General features: G+C 40.4%; 1 protein-coding gene across 3 annotated transcripts; it reads right to left on the reverse strand.

The window, feature by feature from the left end:
* Positions 1 to 5,462: 5,462 nt before the first annotated feature.
* On the reverse strand, positions 5,463 to 10,098 carry LOC111251417 (uncharacterized). 3 transcript variants are annotated; one of them, XR_002673763.2, is made up of 5 exons: positions 9,766 to 10,098; positions 7,291 to 7,502; positions 7,038 to 7,157; positions 6,638 to 6,718; positions 5,463 to 6,384 (listed from the first exon to the last, which is right to left on the reverse strand). XR_002673763.2 is itself a non-coding variant. In XM_022807977.2 (4 exons), exons 1-4 carry the CDS (start codon positions 9,803 to 9,805, stop codon positions 6,692 to 6,694), a joined length of 399 nt encoding a protein of 132 aa, XP_022663712.1. In that variant the 5' UTR covers positions 9,806 to 10,098; the 3' UTR covers positions 6,438 to 6,691. The 3 variants fall into 3 exon arrangements, 1 of the variants encoding a protein (XP_022663712.1); XR_002673762.2 differs by having other exon boundaries at positions 6,555 to 6,718; XM_022807977.2 differs by lacking the exon at positions 5,463 to 6,384 and having other exon boundaries at positions 6,438 to 6,718.
* Between the last annotated feature and the right edge of the window lie 3,801 nt (positions 10,099 to 13,899).

A 13,899-nucleotide genomic window follows, 5' to 3' on the forward strand; every position in this document is an offset into this window, starting at 1 on the left:
TGTATTCGGCTGAAAGGAGAACAGAAGCAACATGCATTGTGGGGTAGCGAACGAGAAAAAGGTCGTCACTATTTTTGATCGAAACAAACAGTACATTTCTATAGGGGCTCACCAAAACGCTCGAACTAAGATGGACTTAACGGCTTGACTAAATCCGACGCGGTCAGAGACAGCGGATGCATATGCCACAGTTCGAGCCGCTGAAAGACAAAAACGAGCGACTGATTGGAAACTTATGCTCTAAATGGAGTGCTACAAGGAACGCTTAAAAGAACCTGCTTTTAGAATCAAGCCGCAAGACATATAGAAAGCCGAAAAAGGAAACGACTGACCAGAGGACTAAGAAGAACAGTGTATGTTACATTGCTGAAGTAACTTGGTTAGGAGGTTTTTATGGCTAACTCCTGCTTCGACGAACGAGTAAATAAAGAAGCTGTACTTCACCTGTTTTATGTAAGCGGTTAGATATTGAGACTGTCTCTTTTCACATTTGGTTGCACATGGCCTACACAGTATAGGAAGACTTAATAATTGATTCTTTAGAAAATAAAATTTTAATATGAATTATTTATAAAACTAGCATGAACGAAACGCTGCCCATAGGTATTTCGGATATCGGCGTCCAAGCTTTTTCAGAGTAACAGGTAATCTCGCTAATGGCGAAACATCAGCCTCGGATAGCGCCACGGGCGAAACGTACTGCACTGGATGAGACAAAAGCAAGATAAATAACGAGGTGAGAGATAATGGGTCTACACTTTGTTGCTCTAGGAGGCAGAGTTGCACGTAAACGTTTTGCCACTACGATCGATTGCCTACGTCGACCTGTGGGTTACCTTTGATTAACATACTTTTTTATACACTAATAGTCAGTATCATTTGTCAGCTTTACTGCATAACTTATCATAAATATGTTCTGTTTCAGTCCAATCTGAACGTGAAAGCCAAAAGTGCAAGCAACGAAAAGTTCGTTAATTCATTAGCATTTAGAATAACTGTATGTAGATGTTCGTTTTGAACAATTCCCCTAAGTTGAATATCCACCAACTAACTTTATAAAAACCTTTAGGAATATTTTCTAAACGTTTGCGACAGACGAATTTGCACCGAGTGAACCATCTAGAATCATGTTTCCCAGTGAAATCTATCATGAGTTATTGATGAAAAAGGGTGGAGGTGGACTAACAGTTCGTTTTCGTTTGTTTATTTTAAGGATTACATTCTGGGCCAGCTGCGACTTCCTCCAGACTATCGATAGGTCTATTTCTGTGTGAAACCAGAATCGTTAGCATTGGAAAGCTGGCCAGTTAGTGACGGGTTTCTCTGCTAAGTCTGTTTGGAACGTTGGCTTGACCGTCATTGCTTCCAGAGAATACCAGTGTGGATAGGCAGGTGCTTCGGGCTGCGGAAACGGTTCTCAAAAGAGCTCCCCTTCCTTGCGTTCTCTATTGGTCTGCCAGAATCGCCATTGCCACTGCCATTTACATTTTATTGTTTTATACAGTTCTCGTCGAGACCTTTCAAGGTCCTTGTGTGAGGACAGGACACCTCAGCGGAAAAATTGAGAAAAGTGCAAGTGTCTAGTTGCATGACAGAAGGTCCTTTTTTTGCAAGCAGAAGCTACTTATCGCTAAAAGCTTGACTCTCAAGGCTGACTGACAAATGAGAATGACACTTTATGAAGGAAGAACCTATTTCTTCAGTCTACTACGCAAGTGGCGCCAAAGCCAGTCTCAGTGAATCAATAAACTAATGATATCTCATGAGGTTCATTTTTTGCTGTTACTATTGAGAGGCATGACCGATAAGATGCACTTTTGTATAAATACCTTCCTATACGTGTCAAATAGCGAAACCTGTTCTAGAATAGATATACTCGTCGTGTGCCGGATATCCATTCCGGTCTTTGTAAACTAATTCAAAACAAGCATTTCAATAGTATAAATTATTTCATATGTATTATTACGTAAATATCAATGTGTTTCTATGGGGTGAGACGATCTTTTCTGTACTGAACGTAAGTCCAAAAAAGGCAACGCAAACGTGAATGATGCTCGAACACTAACCCTCCATATTGCCCAGTCAGGCGCTAAGAAGCAGCGGGCAAAATTGGCATAGCAATCTAGTTAAATACTTTTATTTGGATAAATGAAATTAAGCAATAAATATATATAACTGCACTCAAATAAATATAACCTTGGACTGTTCTGTAAAATTAAATAAATGAAGTCACCAAATGGAGCTGCTAAAAGTGTCGATCATTGCCAAAGTCTAGCAACAATCTTTACGGTCCAGCTATCCAGACATAGCGAAATATTTGTAGTCCTGAGGATTAAGATAACTGAATTATTATTATTACATGACAGCTCCAACTAAAAGCTTAGGATCTCAATTGGAGAGATGAAACGCTGAGTTCAGAGGAAAAGTGGAGCTTATTGAAGAACGACTCAATTCTTACTGGATTCTCCTCCAGCTGCCTTTGCTTAATGAGGGAGAAGCGTTTAAATCGCAAGCGATCAAGGAGCCATCGTTTACAGAGTTCGGCTGCAAGGATTATGACTGTACGTCGCAAGGTGCACAAAGTTCCCTCACGGAAAAGGAGAAACGGCCTGTTATTATAGTTATTTTATTATTATGTTGAAATAGCCTGGTCAATTATTGCTTTTATCCAAAGCTACGTGTAAAATCGAGCCAGCCTAAGATGATCCAAAACAGAAATGTTTCTGTTCCTTGGATTCTTTAACTAAGTTTACCGAGGAAAGTCCTTTATTTATTATGTAGACAATCTTGAAAATGAATGTACGCACACATAATAATCATAAAATTAATTTTATCATTATTTAAATTTACCATAAGTATCAACCAGAGTCATAATTAATCAAATAGATTGACTCAACAAGGAAATCGTGTTAGTATTACTATCTTCTGTCGCATTGATATATATTGAACTGAAAGAACTGAGATGTCTTCGTTCGAATAATGCGTATGTGTAAAAATTAAAGTTGAACAATAATCTCTGAATAGTAAGTTAAACATTTCTCAATAACGGAAAAAGCGAATTTGCTTAAATAGAGCGATGCCTCAACCGTAGGTAGACGTTAAAAACATGCCATTGAACTGAGCCTCTCTTACATTTTATGGTGTATAGTGTAATAACAACTTGTCTCTTCTACTGAACGTGTTGCTAACTTAAGGATCATATATTATAATTGTAGGAAATGCGAGTAGAGCCCCACGAACGACAATAGTGATTCGAAATTAACAAAAACAAGTTGCCCTTCTTTCAAGTCGGCGGGTCGTTAGCCTGCGTTTAATAGGCATACGTAGATCGAGCTGGCCTTTGGCTGATATCAAATAGACCAAACCCAGAAGCAGACCTCAAACGGGCAGGGAAGCGTCAACACCGTTATACTCCATATGTATATTTTCACAGGTGATGTCAAGCGCATTCTTCCTACTTTTAAGATAGATTGTATTTATCGTAGATTAGCAAAAAAAATCAAATACAGAATTGTAACACGGCTAGCAACTTAAACAATTGCATCTAGAACCAAATACGTGTGAGATGTGTGGTGGTTGAAGTATGACATCATTCGACAAATCATAGGAGTTCTTTTTTTTAGTGCGTAAACTTCAACCTGAAATATAGCTTTTGAATAATTAGCAAAAAAACATAAGATTTAAGTTTTTCTGTTGTGAAATTTCTGCTACCTACACTATTTCCGATGACATGTTCATGGATCGGAGAATTAGTTCGGCTCGCTGTGGATATTTAGCGCTGATTTTTTTTTGGAACTTAAAATAAAAAAGCTCGACCGTTACAATCAATGCTAAGATGTCCTTTTCTATTTCTACTTTGCTAGGTACTTCCAGCAGGCCTGCGATTCAATGTCACAGCCAGCTCTAGCTTGCACCCTCATGGAATCTTAAATGCCATTCTTGTACCATGCAACATGTACAGACCGCTAATGGTGATACCGGCAGGCTGCGGTTTTTTGCCTTCTACTTGCCTCACAAAGAATAACTTAGTCATTTCTTTTTCGTACTCGCACTTCCTCTAAATATTTCTCTTCCCTCCACAGCCCAACAGCGAGTATTATGAGTCAGCTATACATCTATGCCCTATTTTCTCCCAGTAGGGTCGTTATAGCCTGACCTCGCGAAAAAGGTTCATCGAATCCCGATGTTCAACGGCATAAGTCCCAGTTGTCCTTTCGTTCTCTACTCTACAGCGATTTGCAAGTTCGTTAGTGAAGCCTGACTGCTACGGCAGACATGCAAGCCCTGTGGCATGCAGAAGCTTCACTTGACCAAGAACAAGGCCCTTCAACTCTTTTCATCCTTGCAGCATAGCCCAAGGGTTTTTGAAGCGCGTAGATTCGCGGTTCGCCTTGAATATACTATGGCGTTTCTTCTATACCAATTAGATGAGTGGCCAAAATGGAATCCTTAGCAGGGAGCTTGGAGAAGCGACGGAAAGCAAAGCGCTCTCAATTTCTGGGAGCTGTTTCCAGTAAGCTAGTACACTAAGCTGGCCAAAGTATACTTCGAAGTGCTTGGTATACAAGGCATAGGATAGCATAAATACATCCAATATTGCACAGTTTTCATCTCAACTTTCTGTGCCTGCATTAGTGGCCTTAAGGGCCTTTTTCAGACGCCGACGAGCTAAATCCGACCGGTGCCCTCACATGCCCAAAGGTCTGAGGGACCGTTCAGCGTCTTGTCGGTTATTTCTATTTGGTTCTTTGCATGAAAGACTTATCCTAAAGATTCATGAAATTCAAGGGGACATAACACAGAAATAGAGACGTTTACGGAGGGTAATGCCGCTTTCCAGCGAAATGGGTAAAAAGCGTGAGCCAGCTCGAACCGGACAAGATCTATCCGGTCCGTCACAAATGGCCGTAGTATCGGGGATCCGCGCCATGACTGATGCAGACACGTTACACACGCACACACACACATATACACACACACACATACAAGCTCATACCCTACGCTATTTGATCTAGACAGGCTGAATTCGAATTGGGAATGAGAGCCACTGGGGAACCAAAGTTTGTTGTTAGGACCCGACCTTTATCGTCCCGACTGCCACCGCTACCGTCGTCAGTTGTATGTATCTTCATGGTTGGTAGCTCATTGGCCCACCGGAAGTATAGGACATTATTTGCCGGTTCTACTATTTGTTATTCCCAACGGAGCGAGAATGGTCGAGCAGTTGGTTTTAAAATAAAAGATTTCCGGAGCTTGTTCAACGTACGATAGATTCGACGATGTAGCAAATGTTGATATATGGACTGAGCCACTCGAAGAGTGTAAACTAATGCATAGCTACTGTACAGACATATTATCATATTAGAAATAGACATCCAGCTTGCTTCTAGACAAATATAACAAATAACTATGAGATTTGAGTTCCTGAGCAGCGGGGTTTCGTGATATGCCATTAGACAAAATCAACAGGCATAGATCTATTTATTTTTTCGGTTTTCCGGCGAATTTCTTAAGCGTTAGAAAAGAAAAAGAACTATTAAACGATATCTCCAGTTACGTTACTATAGCAAAGTTTCTGTCGTAAAATGATTCTAAGACAATCATAATATATATAGATATAATATAAAATAGCCAGTAAAATCCTGCGAGAATCATACCGCGCAGATACGCCAGACTAAACACAGAATCGGAAATAAATTGTATCGTTCATAATACCGATTAATAAATTGCTTCCTTTGTGTAGTATATGTTATTCTATAACACACATAAGAAGATCTATTTAGATTTTACGAGAACATGTGATAGACAAACACGGCCTGTTTACACATCCGAAAGTATACGTTGGTACGTGGCATGCGCCTCTATTTTTTGGCTTTTTTCTCGGGACAAATAGAATCAAGCTGTATAGAGACCAGTCCTAGATCAGCTATTATGAGTTCGCAGTGAAAAAAAAAAACAAAAACATAATCACTAAGAAGAAAAACATGTCTCGCTCTGCCTCAGACATCTCATCCTATATTTTTTGCGCGTCTGGATAACGATGACGACGACGACGTCGACGTCGTAATTACGTTGTACCGGCTCGGCTGTACTCTTCTTATTGTCTCGTTTCGATTGGACTTGATTGGGGTTAATTGACGGCAGCAACATGGTATTCCCCGATTAGATCACTTTTTCTCGAATTATAATAGTTCCAGTTGAAGGTACGATGTCCTCCTAGGGTATGCTTCTGGGCAAGGCCGAACGGTCGCGATGAGGACACCAGCCATCAATCAACAACTACCACTATCAGTGCTCATACGAATGGTTTCATTGGCTATGTATGTTCGTTAGACGCTGTCAGTCACCGCTCGAACGTTGCCGGACTTGACTACGGTGTCCCTTCTGTATGATACAAAAATTGTGCAACGAGCAGAAACAGGGAAAATGGACACGGATAACTCATCTGTGATGCTATATGGAATATACTTATTCCATAATGATCATTTTTATTTTGACGACTATATGATTAAAAACGTATTATACATTGTTGGAATGCTAAGACGATATCGTACTGCCTATTGCTGGCAAAGCGAGGTGGTAAAGAAGTATGGTAAGGAGACGTGTGCATTTCAACGAGACAACAGACGTGAGACACCTGAATATGAGTAGCGAAGATGTAGACCGTTCCTTACTGCTGCCCAACAGCTGTTTATCGTTCCTTAACCACTTTCAGCACCTGCAACAAAAAATGGCGGGGTAGCATCAGCTCAACGGTTCGAAGGACGACGTCAGGGGACTAATTGACGTGGACAATCGACGGAATAATGCCACGGCCTAAACTGTAGTAATCGCTAAAAATATGATCGAGCTCATGATCGTAATAGTGGCTTCATTGGATAACGGGAGTAGTTATTTCAATATTCTGTGTAGGTATAGCAAAACGCTTATGAAAGTGCGGATTTTATGTACGATTCGCCTTCTAGCTTAGGTAAAGGTTCAAAAACATTAATGCAGGCAAATAACTGATCTGACAGAGAAGACTACGAATAACCTACCTTTGTGGAACGTGCTGTGGCAAACGATGGTCCATCAAGACTAACTAAACATCGGTACGTGCCGGCCGTTTCGAACTCGACTCGACCTAGGACGAGTTTATTGTATGCGGTGCCTTTACGCTGCAAATGTAAATAGAGTTGCAATGATGAAAATGCAATGATGTGATAATTTGGTATTTTCTTACATGTTATTCAGTAGGGCCCGTTACCGATTTTCTCTTTACGAGTGCACAGTAGATAAAAGGGTACCTACATCAACAAAGATTCCTGGAAGCTCCACGACTTTGAGCGGAGGTTGGTCGCCAGGTGTTACCGTGAGAAACAGCTGTTCATCTTTGAACCACTTAATAGAATAGACGACTTCGCCTTCGTCGAGTTCGAAAGTGCAGGCCATTTTCACCTCGTTGCCCAGCCTGGCGAGGGACGGGAGCACGAGATGCGCTGCTGAAAGTCCGTGGGCTCCAGCTGAAATTCAAGAGTACCGTGCATTTTTCATGCCACACCAGTATACCAGGTCTCCTCCTATACATTAGACCATATTATGGCTATACGAACGGAGATCACTCTTGGCTCTAATCGACAAGGAACAGGCAAATATACTTGTGAGCAGGTTTGACATCAGTGATCTGTTGTTAAAAAATAGTAACTTGAGGATAACTGGAGAAAGTGCATTGACTTGAATTAAAAATCATGCATAAAATAAAGGCAGATAAAGAATCGTTCGGTGTGTGTCTCGACTTTTTTTTCTTTATGTTGATAGGGGATTAAGTTAATGATCATGCTAATACAAGGTGTTATGATATTCACAATGATCAAATTCTAATGGGCCCAGATAACTTACAAATGATCATTGGTCGAACATGTCATTACGATAACTTGTTTACAAAATGTGGAGAGTACTAAAATCGATGTTGTCAAAAAAGACCACGTACTAAATCCCGACCCATTTTGTATAAATCTGGACTTGCTTTTATTTACATAGCACACATCAACGGCTGTCATTGGTACTTGACGACTGTTTCTAATATTTCTTGTCAGATATATTAAAGTCCATGTATAGAGAAACTTCAGCTCTACCGCCTACCTAACTGACGTCTATCTATAAATTTGAAATAGATCTGTGAGCGAGCGACACTATATCGTTTTTTGACCAGAACCACCATGCTAGGCACAATATTTAGAACTATCATTCTTATCAAGATAAGAGATATCACTTCACGTAAATACATTACGTAAAGTAAGTTCTCTAAATAAATAAATAGGAATTTATGTGTCTATGTCGTATGTGGCTGTTTTAAAACACAATCAGCTATTGTTGTTTTTTGTTAGTTGAGTCTTCTACCTCCCACATGTTATAGGTAAACTTACATATATATGTAGTGCGATTATAGCGCGTCATCGCTATATAAGAAATATATGAAAATGCAGAAGTTGGCGACCAATACAAGGCTAGAAGCCATAGTCAAACGTTGGACAGAAACTGAATGTCAAAAATAATGGTCTGCATTTATGGTAGGTTCAGAATGCGTCTGCCTAGTTCTTAAGTCCCTTCCCGGGCTGAGTTATCTTGGACTTATCCAACAGACCTATAGAACGGCAAAGCAACCATATGTCATTGTTACCATTTATTAACAATAAAATTGGAACCAGCGATTACCATGGCAATGCCCTCAAATAGATGCGTATCAGCCACGGCATGCTCTACTTTCGCCGAGGAACATGCGGCAGATTTGATGCACAAAACCGGTTGTCGATAGCGCGGAAACGTGGGATTAACTCAAGGCTCGGTCTGCTCAAAAAAAGCCTCATCGAAGATAGATACACCACAAGCAGCAGAATCCTACACCGGCGTCAGAAAAAATAATAGCAAAAAAAAAGTTCACAAAAAGGTGTCCGTTTAAAAGAAACGGCTTCTGTTAGAGAGAATCCTAGTTTAAGGCATTTCTAAAAGCCTCGATGAAATCTTGCCGGGATGACTACTTCTTGAGCCGATTTACTGTAACCTCACCGCCTGACTTAACGGCTTTTGCGAAGCTGGGACTGTATCTATTACCAGGTACATCGATATCAAAATGAAGCCAAGAAAGCCACCAATCGTAATAGCTTAGGAAACTGTCGCGTGCCCGATTGTTTTCAAGGTAACTTGCCGCCGCTAAGAGTAGCCTGAAGAGACGATTCATGACTACGATTGTGTATTAGTGTACTATAAAACAAAAGATCTATTTCAAAAGTATAACTTTGGACTTAATATGGCAGATACTTGACGTCAGGCGAGAGGCATTTAGCCTGAACGAGATCATGCCTAAGCCTGGCGTCGGAGCGCATATTGGTCGGAACGTACACGTGAACGTGTCCCCCTACAGGGTCGAAAAGGAACAAAGGGCTAGCGCAAATTGAGCCACTTCAAAGCTGAAATGGCACCCAGGGTGCATCACTTTGGTAGGATAGGTGTACATACAGGCATTCGAGACTGTGCAACGGATACAGAGCCGCTTCAGTATCGGCCCAAAATATAAACTGAAAAGGTCGTGGCGCAGGCGAGGTTTACTAACGTCTCGGATCTGGGACACCTCTGCTATAGTGTCTGTGTCCATTTGTCGTATGATATATTGGGCGGAATCGCCGAACCTATCAGAGCACATATAACGGAATACGCAAAGACAATCCACTATCCAGAAATTTTGTCGAAAGTATTCATCATAAGTTGTCTACACGTAGATAAGCTTACCCACAGCGAGAGATGCGGTAAGGAGAACCATGGCCAGCATCGTGACTATTATCCAACGTATTTGTCAATCCGAACTATACCTTGGTGTTTGTTTTCTCGTTTCGATTCGTGCTTATTAAAAGCTCACACGGGCTGGTCTGTACAAGGGGAAACGTAATGTCAATATTAATCCACGATCAGAAATTGAAGGTGCAAGGTGGACTACGTTCGCACATTAGGGGAAAACTCAATTTTCTTTACACGAAAACTAACGATACGCATAACAAAGAGCTTCAGCAAGCTTGTTAATACTAGTTCTTGGGTAACGATGTATACTAGTTTCGATCGAGAGCAGTGAAAGGCTTGAGGAATCCGTCGAGGCGACCTTGCGAGCACGCCTAGAAGAGAGAGGAGAGGACCTCCTCTAGCAAATGGGATTAAATTGGTACCTCCATCAGGATCATCATTTTTCTTTTTCTTACTCACGCCGAATTAAGACTTTAGTCTGAGTGTATGAACGCTGACACGTCGATTTCTTCTCTAAGCCGGATAGACATTGACTCCAGGTTCTAACGTTTCCGAATGAAAACGATTAGCAATCTCCGTTAAAGATAGACTTGACCTAAATGTACGTTCAAGCAAGCTTAACGAAAACAACTAACGTCTATATAATAATAATACATCTAATATATAATAATACATCTAGCATCCAATCACAATGCTGCTAAAATTTTTATAAACCTTTTCCATTTCACTGAAATTTTTACAAGACACCAACGCAGTTGTGAACGCGCTTACGTAGAAAAGAGGTCTATAGCATGCCGAGGCGGTTAATAAGGCGGCTAAGGTTTCGGTTAAAGAAATCAAAAATTACAAGTTCATGCTTCTCCTTGAATCAGTTTATAACCTTACTAAATTATATATATATAAAGCGTTTTAAAAAATGTAAACACTACAACCTAGGTAGACCGCTTTTTTCCATAGTACAACGATTGACCTTATTCCTTGAATTTACTGTAAGGACCTACTACAGCATGCGTTCGGGAAAACTTCGGGGTAAATCTTACTTTCACACTATCATCATGATATAAAAACATAAGACGATTTTTCCGACAGACAAGTTAGATAAGGGGGTCTTTTTCGCAGACCAATTGATTCTCTCATGTCTATACCTATAATAGAAAGAAAACCGATAATACTAATCGATTTAAAAGACCCAATGGAGTTTGTGAATCAATTTCCCACCGTTGTTACCAGTGTCTTAATAAGAATGATAGTAATTTGGAAAACTGCACATTTTATATAGAATTTTCTATATTTACAATTGAAATAGTAATACTGCGTAGATAAAAGTCGAAGTCATAATCATTCTAAACTGTGCATACATTTTAGGGACCTTAAGTGATAAATCAGATACTTTTGGTAGTGATGCCGTCGTGCTGAAAGGGCAGAATACTAGCGAGTATTGCACACCGCCATGCTGGTCTCGACGATATTTTTTACACAAAGTATATCTCGGGGGCTTCTACGCAACCGCAACGATATACAGCTGACCTCTGTATCAAATTCACACGCCAGAGAACCCAAAGTAATTAGCAAAATTAATAGCATTTTTATTAAGCGGACAATTGGATTTAGTTCAACATTATTATCTCACTTTCGAAATCAAATATGCATGGAAATAATCTTTTAGCTAATAGTGTTTTTTTTTTTCTTAGTTTCATTCGTTCGTTACCAGCCGTCACAGGACGAATACCATTTTTTACGGTCCAATTGATAGCATGTATACCAAATTGTACTACAGATTGTCGCATTCCAGTAGAGTCCTTCTCTCAAGGACAAATGAATAGGTGTTTCAAGGGTCCTAAGGGAACGCTGCCTCATTTTAGTATTGCCCAGAAGCTGCTCCTTGGCCACTATATTTGGTTAGATTTTTGACGATTCTTCATGCTGCGCAAATGCGGTAGCTGCAAAAGATAATTGCAATTAATTTTTAATAAAAATAATATACGTCACGATAACACACATAAAAATTACAATAGTGTTTAAAGGAGTCTACCGCTATACGCATGCAGTCATAGAGAACAACACAAACGTTATTCACTTTAGTTAATTACAGTTACATCGTTACGGTTCTTGCCGTCCGATTTTACCACTGCGTTTGGTTACGCCATGGCCACATGGACCTTCACAGTCGGTCGAATTCTACCGATACTCTTGAACTGTAGGCGTTATTGTGTAACCTTGTCGGCTTCCTGTTCCAACTCGCAGTTTTCGCTCGTAGCGTTGACGCTGCCATTTAATAACATGTAACATTCGTCGATCGAAATTTGTATCCACCCTTCTACCTGCTGTTATCAATGAAACTGGACCTGTATGCTGTTCGCCTTCGTCCTTGCTTGGGACGTATATGATACCGTGTCTCACATTTAACTGCTTCGTGCGACTTCCCCACTCGACGAAATTGTTGGGCTGGTCGTCGTTAGCCTCATGGCATTTCCCGTAGTGGAAGCCAGCCCCTTCGTGCTTTCACCGTGCTTATTTTTCAGTACACGTAACCATAAAGAGGTACGTCGAAGTGGCAGCAATGGTTTTTCTGTCCTGCACGCTGCCATCAGAAACTGGAGTAAGTTCGAGGGCATAAAGGAATGAGCGATTCAGCTCCACGTTTTAAGGTGCAGGGATGGCGCTCTCCGTCGATTGGCTAGACAGTTTTATTACTCTTTGATTTCCGTTTTTCTCACGTCGGCTGTTCTGCCGAACGACTTCCTTAGTGCTTGTGTATTATTCAGAGCAAGTGATGGGGCAGCTGTAACATTCGTATACTCACAGAAGCATACGCAGTGATCGTGGTGCATTTTTAAACAATGCGAGAGCGTGCCGCTTGGATCGCGAAGGGACCTTACCTTCTATCAATCCTTCCGTTACTTCCACTTCGCTTGAAACAAAAAAGCTCACAGGTGGAAGAGAAAGCGAAAAGGCCAAAAGAAAAACGCAAAGACGTCAAAGATCTACAAAAACGGATTCGGATGTAAGATACAACAACAACAATAGAGAGAAAAGTCAATGACCTTGGAGGTGTTAGGGCTTGAGCTAGGGCCTAAAGGGTACAGAAAACGACATCTTCTTGTTCGTTCGATTTTAGCCGGAAATAGAATATTGAATTATCGCAGCTTAAAGAGCTTGTCCGTAGGAAGAAAAAGATCAAAATGGTGACGCGACCATCATCAGCTAAAAATCAAATAAAAAGATGATGGTGCGCATTGCGAACAAAATTGTTCTCGACATCTGTGTTATTACTGCCGGAACGTGGTAAAGATGTTCATTAGATCGAAAAGATAAGCAATAGTATATACGAAATAATATATAATGCTACATGTGTTGCTGATGTATAAAGGACGGTTGACGTCGGAAATAGAATCACAATCTATTAATGATTAAGGTCATAGGATATCTTCGTGTGCCTGTTTTCAAATAGTAGTATAATCATGCCTACGTATTGATGACATATATCGGAAACCATTGGAGAAGTTAGCTCTTAGCTTGCTCTTTGTCACAAAGATAGTTTATATTTTAGAGGGCCTTCTACTAGAGTAGGACGCTGAACCTGAATGATCGCAGATGATTCGAGTCGAGCTCTACTCTACTCTAAAAGAGAGCACCTCGTCGTTGTTGTGCCTCGTTCGGGAAGATAGACGATAACGGATATAGGCTGACGTAAGTCAATTAGTAGCATTCTCTCAGTCTTTGAAAACGGATATGCTTATGCTATGGCCAAATGAGTTATCCGAACGGTGCACGATATGAACATTTCATAGTATAGGATCAGTATATTGCTAAATCTACACCTTTTACTGCGATAGACGTACTATACACCGAGGTCCAAATGTAAACAGCAACCTATAAAATGGTTGGACAATTTTCATCTATATATATTTAGGTGGCGTTGGTAACAGCAGATAACCTAAAACAATAAACTATACCACATACTAACTATTATTGTGGACCTAATTACTCCAGCCAGTGAAAGCAGCTAACGATTGGCTGAAAAGGAGGTATTGATTATTAATGTCCTTAAATACACACATTTTCATTATTCGTTTAATACCACAATGACGGATACTTTATTCTCTGTCAAGGCTGCGTGCTCGCGGT

Source organism: Varroa destructor, unplaced genomic scaffold, assembly GCF_002443255.2.
Source record: "Varroa destructor unplaced genomic scaffold, Vdes_3.0 BEIS01000005.1, whole genome shotgun sequence".
NCBI lineage: Eukaryota > Metazoa > Arthropoda > Arachnida > Mesostigmata > Varroidae > Varroa > Varroa destructor.

What these genes read in the sequence shown, in the direction of transcription:
- LOC111251417 (XM_022807977.2), bottom strand. Translation starts at nt 9,805, where the DNA reads ATGCTGGCCATGGTTCTCCTTACCGCATCTCTCGCTGTGG. An exon ending in TACCGCATCTCTCGCTGTGG is followed by an intron (nt 7,503 to 9,765) that starts GTAAGCTTATCT and finishes CTTGAATTTCAG; the next exon opens with CTGGAGCCCACGGACTTTCA. An exon ending in TTCCAGGAATCTTTGTTGAT is followed by an intron (nt 7,158 to 7,290) that starts GTAGGTACCCTT and finishes TTACATTTGCAG; the next exon opens with CGTAAAGGCACCGCATACAA.